Genomic DNA, 14969 nt, shown 5'->3' on the forward strand with positions numbered 1-14969 from the left:
TTGTGTTGGTGGGAGGTGTTGTGTTGCTGGGCTCTCGAGCTGTTTCCTGGCACTAGAATGGGTACAGTACAAGAAGGAAGCAGAGCTCTTGGAATGAGGGCAGAGGAGGGCCACTAAGATGATCAGAGGTCTGGAGCACCTCTCCTGTGAAGAAAGGTGAGGGAACTGGGCTTGTTTCTCTTAGAGAAGAGAAGGCTCCAAGGGGGAGACCTCATTGTGGCCTTCCAGTACTTGAAGGGAGTGTATAAACAGGATGGGGAATGGCTGTTTATGAGGGGTGGATAGTGGTAGGACAAGGGGGGATGGTTTTAAACTGAGGGGAGGTTTAAGTTAGTTATTAGGAGGAAGTTTTTCACTCAGAGGGTGGTGACGTACTGGAACAGGTTGCCCAAGGAGGTTGTGGATGCCCCATCCCTGGAGGCGTTCAAGGCCAGGCTGGATGTGGCTCTGGGCAGCCTGGTCTAGTGGCTGGCGACCCTGCCTGTGGCAGGGGTATTGGAACTCAATCTTTGAGGTTCTTTTCAACCCAGGCCATTCTATGAATGGGTACCACCGGGACAGATTTTATGTTATGAAGGGAGCGTATATTGTTACCATGCTTCTTAAATGTGAGTTTCGATCTCTGCTGAATGGCTAACAGAATTGCTTCTAAAGCTCTTCTGCAAAGGCTCCAGTGTAGCTTGGGCTGTACAGAGCAGGCAAATATTGGCAGCTGCAACTTAAAAGAAAGAGAAGGGTACTTCTAGCCAGAAATGTATAGCAGTATAGGCAATGGAATAAACACCATTGCTCATTCATCTCATCACAAGGCAAATACAAGCTCTCTGGTTATTTTGCGGAATCTCCAAGCAAGCAGACTGTGTGGCCCTGCAGTCACTCCTCTCTTTGGTTTTGCTTTTAGCACACAGGCTAAAATTGGTATGTTGCTGAACCCTGTCTGACAAGCCAGTTGTTCAGATAAGACCCATAGATTTGCAGCACTGGTCAAAAATATCTCCAGAAAGGAAGTGCCCGAGCTTCTTACATCCCGTTCTTCTCTCTTTAATACTTGGCAGGCTTTCACTTAGCTTGGTCAGGAAATTAATATGGTGTGGTAGTCAGAGAGGTCACTTCCATCGAGCAATCTGAAACACTAGCTGCCTGCTCTCATCTCGGGCCAGGAAGGCCATAGGCAGGACCGTAGGCAGTCACTGGAGTTCTGTGTTTAATTTTTTTTTTCCTTTGGTACTTCTAAGATTTCCTGGTGCTGTAAAACTTGGAAAGGCAAGTTAAGCTTCTTTCCACTGTTGGATGGCTGGGTCTAGAAGGGATTTCTCCCAAGTTACTTTTTTCTGAGAAGTAGCTTGCTAATTTTACAAGTGAAAAGCTGGGCTCTGGCGGTGAGTGGCATCAGTCCAGGTTAATACAGTGATTCACAACCCTGAGTAGGGCAACAGGATGCAATTTAGCAGCCTCTAGGGGGGAGGAGGCATGGATTTTAATTTTTTAAAATTATTACTTTTTTTAAATTCTGTTTCTACTACTGGATCGTATATTTATGCAAATTCCTATGCCAGAGCCTGCCTTTGTCTGTCCTTACCTTCTGCTGCTGACCCTTGAGTTTCTGCCTTCCCGCTGCTTGGATGCAGGGTGGATATCCTCATCTCTCTGGCACTGCTTTGCCTCCTCCTTCCATTCAGCCACGGCTATCATTAGTCCTCAGCTGGACTGTGGAATTAGAGGAAAGGCAGAAACAAGAATGACCGTGGTGCCCTTTTCTGCTGCCTTGCCTCATACTGTAAGTTGACTGATGTTAAAAGTTGGATTTGTGGGCCAGTGGCACACAAAGAGAGCAGCTTCCTGCTTCTCTCCTGAGTTAGTAACTAAGAGACTGAAAACACTTCAATTACCGAGTGGAATGGGTTTTTCAAAAGTTATAATTCACTTGAACTTTGTGAAGCTTAAAGTTTATATTTATATATCCTACTCTTGGATTATGGTTGTCTGCATTTATTTGTTTAAGTATGGGGTACAGCATGTACTATTTTTGATCGTTGTATTGTTCCACTTCCTTAAAATAAATGAAATGAAAATAGACTAATATTTAGCAGTATGTTAAGTGGGGAAAGGTCAATGGCAGTCGTATTCAATTAGCAAAGTATATGCATGAAGAATTACAATGGACATAGAATCTTTCTAAGTACTTCAGCTACCACTGCCTCCAGATTGACCAACCATTGTGAAAATATCATTTCAGTGTTTTCTAATAATAATAAAAAACAAAAAAACAAACAAACAAAATCCTGCAGCAACAAAGCATTCCTTTATATCAGCGCTGTGCAAGTTGGGCAGCCAGAGGAGGAGATTGAAATAGAAAGCTGTTGCTAAATTGGGACCTTTCAGTTCCTTTGTTCAGCATAAGATTTACTTTAACCACAGTAAAATAGATGTGGTTTTTAAAGAAGCCTCTGTTTGAAATAGTCAAACGTTAGTACATTTTTTAGTTAGTGCATGATTTACTGCTATTTCATTGGAATATTTTGGGGGTTCAAACTTTTTTGTTACGCGGTATCAGAAACTGTCCTATCTGTGACAGTGCTGTTTCTGTAAACACCACCCCAGGGCTGGCTGCAGGACTGTGTTTGTTCAGAGTTAGTTGGGAGACTCCCTTCCAGCAGAGGAAATGGGCTGTTCTGTATGAGCTCTTGCTGGAGATTGTTCACATCCACAGAAGCCGTATCCTCTGCAGGAAAAGAGAACTTGGACTCTTGCCACGATCTGTCCGTGATGTTAATGAGTGGGAGAAGCCATGTGTTCATTGCTGCTGCAGCAGTAATCTGCTAATTCAGGGAAGGAGTGAGAAAACAAAATGGGGTTGGGATGAAATTTAAATGTGACACTTAATCCTACTCTAATTGCGCGTGGAGCGATGAGCGTAGTGTTGCAGGCCATGGGGTGAATGTACCTGAAATCTGTGCACTGGGAAAAAACAAATCAAATGGGATCTGGATCCAAGCCTCATCACAAATGTATTGTGTTTGCCAAACAGAAATCTCATCTGAGTTTCTGTAAAACTGAAGCCCTGCTTGTTTTCATCTCACAGCAACTGTTGTTTAATACAGATGAGCAACTTGATCGTCTTTGGTTGCTGACATACCATAGTGATGAGCCTCACTGAAATACTAGTAAGGAAGTTTGAAATATACTGCCCATTTATGAGAACACAGAGTAGGTCCAGGTGAGTTTTGCTGTAGTCTTTCTGTTAAGGTAGTGAGTTTAAATCCTGTTCTCTGTGTAAAGGTTGCAGATTCAAGCAATACCTATTACTGCGCTTAATTTTCTTTGGCCTCCCTACTCAGGCACCCCAAGCCTAAGACATGTTCTGTTTTTAGTGACTAGTTAAGGGACTGTATAAGTGGTCAGTTTGGTGTCAAATGTGACTGCAGCACATAGTCTGAATTTGGGGTGCCCAGTGACTGGTGTGAGCTCCCTGCTGCAGGTCTGGATTGCAGCAGCGGGGATGGAACAGGGCTAAGGCATTGGCCTAGCTCACAGCCATGCCAGCTCATTGCCCTAATCCTCTTGTAGAGGGCTCTTAGTTGTAGGTTGCCTTTCTGTTGAGATGCAATAGAGGAAAAGCACAAATGCAGCTTTATAGAAACTGTAATGTGGTAGAGGCTGACACCATGTGATAACTGGAGGTAGAGAAGACTAATTAATAAGGTGGTGGAAAAGTGAGTGTAGGCCTTGGTCAGCCCAGACCATGGCAGTAGCTGCTGTTTGTTTCAACTGAGAAGGCAGAACTGTAAGAGCATATAAAGGGATGACTTCTAAGACTGTTTTTTTTTTTTTTTTCTGGCAGGAGCTCTCAGAATGTGTTAGCCACAGTAAGATTTTGCCTTTCCTTAATTTAGTGAATGTTGCAGTAAAGTGGAATTTGGAAGAGACTCTGGGTGAAAGAGATGCAGTTGAAAGGGCTGCCATTTGGTTTTTACGCATAAGGCATTTGCTAGACTGGATGGCTGGCTACATCCCTGGAGCTGCGAGTATTGATGATGTGTTTAAGTTGGTAGGCCTATTTTCCTTGAGCAGCAATGAAGAGAAGAGATTTCTTATGTACAGAGGGATGTGGGTATGGAGTAGAGGCAGTTTTCATGTTCAACGACAGTGGCAATTTTTTTTAATGGCAAAGTATGTCACCCAGAGACTGGGTGCAGGATCTGCACATTAAAAATTGATGAAAGGTCTTCTGATAGGGGAAAAATAATAAAAAAAAAAAAAAGAGAGAGCTGTGTCTACATCATCACAAGGGATGGTTGACAACTCAAAATGTGCAGGGTTGGAACAGTGCAGGTATCTTCAGACTTCAGCAAGAACACCGTTGGCTAACCTGAAGAAGGTTTATGATGGAAGTGGAAGAGTGGAACTAGATGCAACTGCTGTGCTTTGAGGTAAAATGCAAATCTGGGAAGTGAATGAAGAGTTGAGGAGATCAGTGTATTTAAGGTGGGGGAAAATAGCTAATGTGTGGAAACTCTCTGCTAATGTCAACTGCATACTTATCCATAGAACTTGCTTGTGAAGCCTTCAAAAAGGGATGTAATAAAAAATAAACAAACAAAAAAAAGGTTTAACGTGGTTACCATAACTGTTAGTAACAGGAAATGTCCACTGTTGTTTTTTTGTTTGTTTGTTTTTTTCAGCTCTTGCTCTTATTAGCATCATTTGTGGGGTCATTTTCTTGCCACACTGGTGTTTTTCAAGCCTTGTGCTAAACCTCATTCCTGGGTTTTGTGAATCTACCAGTCCACGTAAAAGTGACAAAATTTCACATTGGCAATATCCCTTTCTCAAAAAACATCTTTATCTGGAACTTTTTTCAGTAGAGGAAAAAAATGCATCCATCATACTCCATCTGCTCTGTCATGCAAATAGTGCCTTGTCATTACTGAAAGGCCAGCCTGTCTCAAAGCCTCACAGATTGAATGCCATTTGCTGCAGTTTATTCAATAGCAGAGCTGGCTGCCTTGTGGGTGGAGGGAAATGTTAGAGGCTAGCTGAGCATAGTTTGGGTAGTCTAGAGAAAGACACCTTTGCTCAAAGGGGAACTTCTACTTTAAAGATAAAATCTAATGATGCAACTTAATTTCTTAAAAGCTGTTTTAATAGCCTGTACGTTTCTTTCTATCCAAATTTTGCTGCTGCACAAGCTGAAAGTCCTTTTTACTATTGTAATTGTAAAAGTTTGATCTGTAGAGACGTGAGACCTTTGAGGGACGAGAGCCAGCTATTCTGTTTCCTGGCACAGTGTGCAGGCTGGCTGTTGTGTCACGTGCTCTTTGGGCTGGTAATGCTCTATATTTGTGTGACTGGAACAGCTCTTGTCATCTGGGCATTTCAAACACAGAATGGGCAAGCAGCACCAATGCTTCTGCGGGTGTTCTTTGCATGTTTTTATTTAATGGAGGATGTGTGGGGGGGTATGACAGAGAAGAACAAGTGTTCACATGTAGAGAATTTGAGGGAGAGAGTTTAACACAGAGAAACTATGAGCCTGCAGGGTCTTTGTTACAGTTAGAGCCAAGACTAGTAAATAAAATATTCCAGTTTAGAGAGTGTACATAAATTACCTCTTGTTTTAACCTGACGAAGGCTTGCAGTCGTATGGAACAAAATAGGAATTGTGCAAAGGTTTGCTGATGAAACTCAAAAGCAAGGTGGAACTTGCTTGTAGGTTTTATATTTAATTAAGCATTTAGTCAGGTTTGCAACAGAACTTGCTTCCCTTCTTAAGTCTGTGATCAGACTCCTCAGAAAGAAACCTTTATGACTACAGAGAGCTCATCTTAATCAGGGCGAGGTTTCAAATCTTAGTTTTAGGCATGAGAATAGAGGCGTTCTTTCTTCAAATGTAGTTTTGATACCATGTCAAGTGATTTGGGAGCTTTCTTTGAAGAGATTTACTTCAGAATCTTTTTTTATTTTTTTTTTTTTGTGAGATGTTGCCACTCTACTTCTGGACAAGTCCTTCACCTTCCCTAGGAATTCTACAAGGTAACTCTTTCAGGATGCTATCTGCCTCTGAATTTTATTCCTCCTTTCCTTATTGACATCCAAATTGCCCAGCGTCCATATTAAGAAAACTGCTCCCAGAAAGCCTTGTTGTATCTGTGTTTCTGCAGCTCTTACAGCTTTGTTCAGTTTATGAGATCATACAAAGGAAAGGAGGAAGGTAGACTTTAAGCTTGAATTTGAAACCTCAGAGCCGTGTTAAAACTAGTCTGTAAGACATGACAGATTTTTGACTAAACACTCATCGTGGCCATCTAAAACGTTCATATTCTGCTGGCTTCTTTTTTCTAACATTTTTCTTTAATTTTTTTTTAAAGTCTTTTACAGTGGGCTGCCTTTTATGTGTACTGATTTGGCTGCATTTGGCAAGAAAAGTCAAGATGTTTTTGTGCAATAAGCCAGTATTAAATCTATGAACCCTGGTCCTTATATTATTCCTGTATCTAAGAAATCAATTGGACACTAAGTTGCTCTAATGTAAAATTTCAGCTTATTTCTTAGGAAATACCAAGAAATCCAAGATCTCACCAACATTCAGTAGTTCTGTGTTGAGCAAAACTGGCCTTGTATAGATTTCTTCATCATTTGGCAATTTTCTTCTCTTGGTTCCTACGAGTTCTCTTAGTAAACGTTTTTGCTTTAGAGTAAGACTTACTAATTTTAGCCTGACAGAAGGCTCAGTCTATAACTAGCAAAGCTGCTAATTCTTACGAAGACTAGATCATTGTATCTGTTGGGGACGGCTGAGTGTTTTCATTCTTTTTTAATTGTTTTCAGTCTTTGCATTAATGATGTGGAACGTGTCCCGCCCTTTGCGCAAGGAGCATGTGAAACCTTCCTAGTTGGCATCATTAATAGCAATGTGCGTAATCATATTTGGACATAGTACAGCTAAAAATGTTTCTGTGACATGTCTATCTTGCTGAAATCAGCAAGAAATTGTAAACTTTGCTACTTATTTGCATGAAGAAATGAGGCAAACCGTGCTACTGGGAATTTCTGACTAAAGCCATCTCAGCCAGATGCATTTAGGAGCCCTTTCCTTACAACTCTTGTCAAAAATTATACAACAGGAGAAGGCAGAGGGAGCTTCTGCTGTAGCACAAGGACACTCCTGATAATGCTTGTTTCACAGAACAGCTTTATTTAGCTTAGCAACCTTGTTGCTAAATATGCACCAACCCTTAGCAGCAGCATCTCAGAAGACAAGCTATTTGGGAACAGCTTGAATTGGAAAAGTGGGGGTGGAGATGTGTGCTGTGGCCGTGGTGTGAGGAGAGTGAGGGAGGAGGGGATGGAACCTTAATTAGAGGGGGCTGAATATAGAGCTGCTGCTTGATGACCTGCAACTGTCCTAACAGCTTTCTATTTCAGTTTTTGCCTGTCTTGAGAACATGCAGGTAGGCCTATATGGCAAGCCCTGGGGGCTGTTTCTCTGTATTGAAGTGAGATTTGCTATTTTGTTAAACATCCTGGGCTAAAGTGTGTACCCTAACAGTTGGGGTGCTGAGTGAATATCCATATTAAACTGCTGTTGAGCAATTCTCTGGGTTGTACTGACATCTGCTGGCAGTTTGTATCTTAAAGTTGTATTTGAAACTTTTATTCAGAGATGGGGCAATTACCTATTTACAGTCTGCTTTTTTTTTTTTATTTCAGCAAGCTGAAATACTGAACTCTTTCCATATCCAGGTATCTAAGTGCACAGTTCCAAAATGTAGTGGGGAATGCTTTGAACAGGGGAACAGCTCAATAAGAACTCATTGAGGTGATCTTGAAGCCATTTAATAAAAATGTCACCTGTGCATGTGTTTGTTTATAAAGAAAGCAACAAATTCAGGTTACCAAAACCAAAAGAAGGAGGATTTTTAAATACCTTGAACCTTTCCCTTGGGACTGCTGCTTTGTATGCTCTCCATGTTCAGGATGGGAATACAGCACAAGAATTTTGCTTCTCAAGTCTGCTTTTTTTGTATGATGTAGTCAATTTAGCTTTCCTTGTGTGCATTACAGATGAATTTTGAGAATGATTTTGGGCACTAATTTGAGCTTTCATTTGTGAAATACACTACAAGAGAGCTTACAATAAAAGAGCACCTTAGTAGATTTCCTAACGTTATTGTGTCCCTAATGTTCACTGACTCTTCCCCATTTTACTGATTACAGGTTTGTGGAAGCTAGCAGATGTCAACTCCTTTGATAGGAGTAAGAGTGTTATACTGCATGAAAAAAAAAAAAAAAAAGAAAAAAATCTTTCTCCCTCTACAAACTGAGGATCATAGTTCTCTTTTTTTCACATCATCTGCTGTTGGGTGATATAATCAAGTGGTGGTGCTTGATTATAACAAATACTCTGTGAAGTGAACAGCGAGTAATTCATATGTGTTGACCCCCAGATTATTGTTATTGCAAGCAATCAAATGTCTAACTTACTAAGGAGGAAATAGTATAGGTTTGCTTTTCACATCTTCCCTTCCGTGCTTCACTGGGGAAATCCAAGGGTGTGGACGATAGTAGTTTCTTCATAGTGCAGCCTGTACTGCATAGCTCAGGATAACTTCCAGGTGACAGCAGTGCACTCCTCCTTTGTTTTTTGGGGATTGTTTTCTTTTTTGTTTTGCTACGCTACATTCTAGCAGCCGCTTCAGTTGTAACTCTTTCTATTACCTCTTACAGTTCTAGAGTACCAAGGGTTTCATGAACCCCTTGCCTCTTCGAGATCTGGGGAAGAGAGAAGGCTCCATTGCAGCAATTGGTTCTTAGTGTTGTGATAGCTTTGCTGAGCCAACCAACAGTCATTCACGTAGCTGGCTGTAGTGGTAGTGCCTTCCCTTAGCTCCCATCGCTGCTCAATTCCAGCACAGCTTTGTGCAGGACTTGCTGGCAAATCACCGGTTTTGTTACTTCTCCGAGACCTATAGGAGGGCGTGCGCTGCAGTGAAAGCTGGTTTTCCTTGCTGCTGTCTGAATATCTAGACACGGATGAGGAACTATGCCTTATACATGGTAGGCATCTACCCCTTTGGCAAAGGGATGTGATGTACTCAACTTGCTGCCCTTCCCCAGCTCTCTTACTTTAGAAGCATCATTCAGATTTCATTAGTAGTGATTAAAATAGACACCTGAAATGACTTGGAAGTGAAAAGCAATCAATAGGGGAACTGCAGAAATACTGAGCCTGTGCTTACTGTAAGCATTTAATTGCTGTCATGTTCTCCTATTGCTTATTTTGAATATAAGGCCTTCAGAGTAGCATTGCTATGTGTTGAGTGTAAATGCAATGCTTATTAAAAGCTCTCCTTCAGTTGTTTGAAGCTAAGAATATCTGGGTGGGCAGCATATCTGAAATGCATATGCAAAACTGACCTTAAAGTCCTAAGTCGCTTGTATCATTCATTTAAACGCAGAAGTTCTAGAAGAACATACAGTTAAACCTCAGAAGGCACTGTGGGATTCCATAATAGCATGAGACAATAATACATTCCTTGGTTTTTATTATGATGTTTCTCGTTCTGAATTTTGTGGTTATTTTTCCTTCATCTATTTGAGTATTTCATTGTCACTGTATCATCTGCCTCGATAAATTTTCATTGTGTGCTGACAATGTGTTCCCAGCTATTGAGCTGGCTGTCACAAGTTTTCTTAGATGTGAGGCTAACAGCTACACAGGCATGTTTTGAAAGCAAAATTCTTCATTGCTGTAGGGAAAAAAAAAAGGCAAAGCAGTTTTTATCCACTACTAATTCTTTAGCAAATGTGAAACACGGACAAGGTTTATGTATGTTTGGGGTGGGTTTTTGATCTTAGGGACATAGTAGGTGACTGGGAGGGATTTCTTTTTACATTTCCAGGAGTTTTCAGCTCATTAAAATTTGAAAAATGTTTTGTTTTGGGTGAAACACAGATTAATATTTTCAAAGTTGTCTGATTTTTTTTTTTAAGCTCTGGATTTTGAATTGTACAGGGAAAAGAAAACAGTAGTAAGTAGAAGTTCATCACTTGAGTGATATATAAGTAAGAATTGCATCATAGCCCTTAAAGGATCTGTTAACAATAGAAATATCAGATGCCTATCTGCAAAGGATGAAAGCATTGTAGTAATTTCAGACAGAAACCAAAACAGTATTATTTTTTCCACCCTCTCTCATCAAAGGTTGGAGTCCCTTCTGTATGTCGTACTTCAACTGGCAAATCTTGAGTGAAAGATGTACAGGCAAGCCCCACTCGGCACTTAAAATGTTGAGTGGAGTTTTTAGGGAAAGCAGCATCTTCTGAGTGTAGAACTTGTTTGGGTTATTTAGCTGCTGACCAGGGAATGCATTTGTTCATCATGGCTAGCTTCAGAAGGGGACCTTTTAATTCTTGAAATTCCCCAAATTCCTTGGTCAGAAGGCTTCAGCCTTCTTTGCCCTTGCAGTTCCCATTACTTTGTAGCTGACCAAAGGTGATCTGTACCTTCAGATTTATTTCAACTTTTCAGGTTCCTGTGCATTTCCGGGCCTTCCTGAGAATTAAGAAGTAGGGCATGCAATTATGTTGTCCCTCCCTTCTATCCTGTTGCTGTAGTTCTTTCTCTTGACCAAAACCAATGGGGAGGAAGGTCTGTGGCTGCAAGAACTGGGCTTGTAGCTACATGACTTGATTTCCTGAGGTGCTCAATGAGGTGCAGCTAGTGGTAGAGGGGAAATTGTTACTGTGCATGAACAGTAACTTCAGTCCAACTAAAACAGATGTTGAGACCAAAGCTAGGCTTTCTTCAGACAGATGTCCAATATACTGGGCTATAAAAGAAAGGACTTAATAAGAACGGCACTGGTGCTGGAGTAACCCTTCCGTGGGTTAAGCACAGATAAACCTTCTCTGCATTTTCGATAGCAAATGAACTTTTCTTAACACAGGTTGCCGTGATTCTGGGAGGTGATTCAGGTCCTCAGTTACTTGTGCAAAAACACCTGTGCACGCATTTTTATTTTTATTTTTTTTAAGTGGAGACTATTAATAATCTCATCTCAAAGTGCTACTAAATTTTTTTTCAAACCTTTTGGCTGTGTGCATGTGTCTGATTAGATTATCTTGGTATTTTACTGTTTTTTTTCCTCCATTTTCTGTCCTTCGGAGGTAATGTATCTGAGGAAACTGTGAATACTTGCTAAGTTTTAAAGAGAAGTCTATCATTTGAGGCAGAACTACACTGCTGTGACAATCATCTGTTGCTGTATAACTAGAGTCCTAAGTTTATCAAACCCACTCTTTAAATGTATCCTTTTCCTCACAGTATCCAAAGATGCCTCAGAACCCTAATTCCTCTGGTAATTTAAAATGAGACAGATATTGTATATGTTCCTTGAAGCCAGCACTGTAGGATTTTGCTCTTAAATAGCATTAACAGCTTTGGAAAAATTACATGATGGCTTTTACTTGTGGAATACAAATGAAGTCTTTTCTACCTGACCATTTTTTTTATTAGTGTGTATTTATGTGCACTCATTAAAATGGTGAATTCTCTCTTTTCTGCAGAGACAACTTCAGGAGATTTGAGAGCACTCTGGAGTGAACCAGGAGGAAGCCTTGAACTACAATTGTGTCAATAAGAGTGGCTGTCCTTGGGAGATGCTGAAGCTCAGCTTTATCATGAACTTTTCTTACACCCCTCAACATATGCACAAAGGACTTAATTTTGTTTGGGATTCATGTGGTATGAAAGAGTCATGGCTGTATGGGTTTCTTCCTCCCTTCACTTGATGTCTGTATGTTTCCTGCAGTCAGTAATGAAGTCTGTACAAGGTCTGCTGACATTTGGTTTGCTTTCAAGAGCTCTGAGTGACAGGTACTGTAAACATCCTACACTCTCAGCTGTGGAAACTAAGAAAGCTGGGAGAAGGCTGTTTACTCTCCCTGGCTTGGAAATCATCTGGAGGGCGAGGATGGAACGTTGTGAGCTCTGTGTTCATTGTATTTCTGACAGCCTGTACTTCTTATTTTATGTTTGGTGTCAGTAAACAAATAATAGCATTATATCATGCCATCAAGCTCTTGAGTTCTGACTGAGGCTTGAACTCATAATAATAATTTTAAAAAAGGGCCTTTTGTACAATACACTTAGCTGCAGTCCTGGCTTTAGGGAAACGCAAATGGTAGCAGTAACACACAACAAGACCTTCATCCTTAAATACTGGGTAAAACAGACCTATTTTACTGTTTGTTACAAGTTAGTGTGCATGTTTTCAGGTCCACACATCAGTGGTGTCTTTTGTTAAAGTCCTCCTTAAATGTTTGGGTCTTGTGTTCACTCAATTTATGTTTTCCTACCTAGAGAGACTAGAAACAGATGTCTGAAGGCAAAAAAAGGGTTCTCGGGGACTTCAAGTTTCAGTTCCTATTTGAAGAAATTGAGATATCAACCCCAGGTAGCTCTGTTTTTGAATAAACTAAATTAAAGATGCAAAAGTATTTAGCTTGGGTTTTATACTAGCTCTTCTCTGCCACCTGCCATCCAGACTGAATTATTGTTTGTACTTTTCTTGGCAATCTTTCTTCTTTCTCTCGTTTCTATTTCCCATTAGTTAAGTAGGGCTTCTCATTTTAAATGTAGAATAATTTTTTACTTTCATTTTAAATCCAAAATCGTACTGGCATGGACTAAATCCTCATAAAATGTACTTTTACAGCTATTCTTAAGCAGTGATGTTGGCAGAAATGCTATTATTCATGCACTTTCTTTTTTTAAATTTATTGGAGGGAGCCATCTTTTGTGCTTTCAAAGAATTTCTTCGTAATTCAGTTAAGTGCAAAGATAACCTTTTCTCTATCGTCATATTTAAAGATCTGCTGCTTTAGACTTTTAGCAAAAGTATTTAAACAAAAAAGCTCTGATATAAGAAATGTCCTAAAGATTTTAAGTAATTGGATTTGGGAAGTGATGGAAGTGGAAAGAGAACAGCAGAATGGTAGATCTTGTAAGGTTGTGAAATAGTACTTCTGCAAAGTGGTCAAAAAAGGGAATTCAAACAGGCAGATCTTTAAAGAAAAGAGGGTGGGAAAAGTCCGTGTTCTGAAGCAGTAATTATTTAGGAAAAGGAAGTGGAGGGAAAGAAAGTCCTGGGGTCCAGTAAAGTACCATAGACAGGGTTTAAGATGATGAGATGAGGTCTGGCTTTACATAAACCTGAAGAACTGGTGTTCATGAGGTTTTGACTCTTGATATGTACAGTGATACTACAAGTGAGGTTAGTCTTATAAAAAGATGGTTTTATGGAGAAATGAGTTGTTCAGACTAGTAAAACGATAGAGGGTAGCATTTCCTAACACACGTGGTTCCCTCGGCAGAGAGATATCTCCAACAGTGATGGAGCACAGAATTCTATCCTCCATCCTATGATAATTCTGATTGTAGGCTGTGCTGTTGAGAACACAGTTTCTTGAAAGGAGACGTCAGCTTTAATATGTGTTTTACTGTCTTTTTTGTTTTTAATATAGATTTGCTTTAGGCTAGGAACCGCTGTTTTCTGTCAGATGGAAAAATCTATGTTTAGCATTATCTATTTGCTGTCTAATGGTGAAATTCCAGCTTTCGTTTTATCTGTGTAAGTTGGGACTGTTGAAGCTTTTCTCATACGTTTTTCCTTGGCCATTCTTTCCTGTGGTTTCACTTGTGCTGGTATTAATGTTTGTTTAAACAGTGAGCTTACAGTGGCTCGACTCAGCTGAAAATTAAACAAGCAAACCAGCTTTTATCTGGACCAGATGAGTAAGAGCTTACTGCACTACCATGGTGCTGTGGCCAAAATGCTGATACCTTCAAACATGTCCACCTTTCTGAAGGGCTAGAACAGATTTTGCTGTAAATAAGACCATCGAATCCTAATGCAATGAGAGAGTGAAAACACAGGATTTTGAATGCTCTTGTATTTGGCAGTAGATTGTTCTGTTGATGCTGTTTGAAAGCAATTGCCAGCATAGTGCTGAAATAAATTTGGATTAAATTATCATGATTAAAACTTTTGATTTCTTGACAGCTATTTATGCTTCTGTGTCTTTGAAAGATTTGTTTATAAAGTGTAATAAACAAATTGTGTTGGTAATGAGGAGCTACCAGTAATTTTGCTGCCTCCAGATCTTTAACTGTAAAGGTATCTTTGGATATATTTGCACCAGACAAAGCATTGTGTAAATTGCATTATTTCTAGGTCATGTTTCGGTCTTTTTCTGTAAGTATCACTTACCAAGCCAAAGGCAAGCTGAACATTCTTTTCTTGTGCAAAACTCAGATTTCAAGGAGTTTAAGACTTTCCAATCAACTAAACATAGAACTTTCCTATTGTGAAAAAACATACTCAGCTTTTTCAAAACTGTTGCCAATAATGAGTTTTGGGTTGGGTCCTTAGGTAATCTGGAGAGCTACCGCAGCAAATTGTCTGTGGGAAATCTGTGATTGGAGGCATGGGCAAAATCTGTGATTGTAGGCATGGGCCTTTTGCTGGTTTTTTTTTTTTTTCTTAATGAGTGTTCTGCTAAGATGCAAAAGTGACTTACTCTGTGTGATTCTTGGCACTGCTCAGGACGGTGTCATTCTTGTGTGCTAAGCTCAACGTGTTCCTTGGATTGGCTGATTGACTTTTAAATGAGGAAGAAGACATCTTACTAATTAACCTTTTCCTTACTGCTAAGCATTAAAGTGTAGGGGGTGAAAATTACAGTACTCAAATTTAATATATATGCTTCACACACGTGAAGCATATATATTTTTTTCTAGGCTACATTTTTGATTATGTAGCCCCTAGAAGTAATTACCTAATATCCAGTTTTGGTAGTGTAGGGAGTGACTGTGGGAAGAAAGAGTGCTTGGGAGTCCTTGGGCAAAGCTGTCTCTTGTTTGAAGATTGCAGCCTGACCTTGGGTTTTACAAGTGGAATATTAGA

General features: G+C 40.1%; 1 protein-coding gene and 1 non-coding gene across 5 annotated transcripts in view; both read left to right on the forward strand.

The window, feature by feature from the left end:
- The window catches only part of LOC121113175, a 38422-nt gene extending 24273 nt beyond the window's left edge, over nt 1-14149 (forward strand). For all 4 annotated transcript variants that reach the window (XR_006939007.1, XR_006939008.1, XR_006939006.1 and 1 more), the window contains one exon: nt 11569-14149. Coding sequence is in view for 1 of the 4 variants with exons in the window: in XM_046939701.1 (XP_046795657.1) it covers nt 11569-11642 (74 nt within the window). In the remaining 3 variants the exon portion in view is untranslated. The remainder of the gene's footprint in view (nt 1-11568) is intronic.
- Nucleotides 11877-11948, forward strand: MIR30C2 (microRNA 30c-2). The gene has a single exon (NR_031429.1). It is a non-coding gene; the product is annotated as a microRNA 30c-2 (primary transcript).
- Nucleotides 14150-14969: the final 820 nt, after the last annotated feature.

This window comes from Gallus gallus, chromosome 3 (assembly GCF_016699485.2).
Source record: "Gallus gallus isolate bGalGal1 chromosome 3, bGalGal1.mat.broiler.GRCg7b, whole genome shotgun sequence".
Taxonomy (NCBI): Eukaryota; Metazoa; Chordata; class Aves; order Galliformes; family Phasianidae; genus Gallus; species Gallus gallus.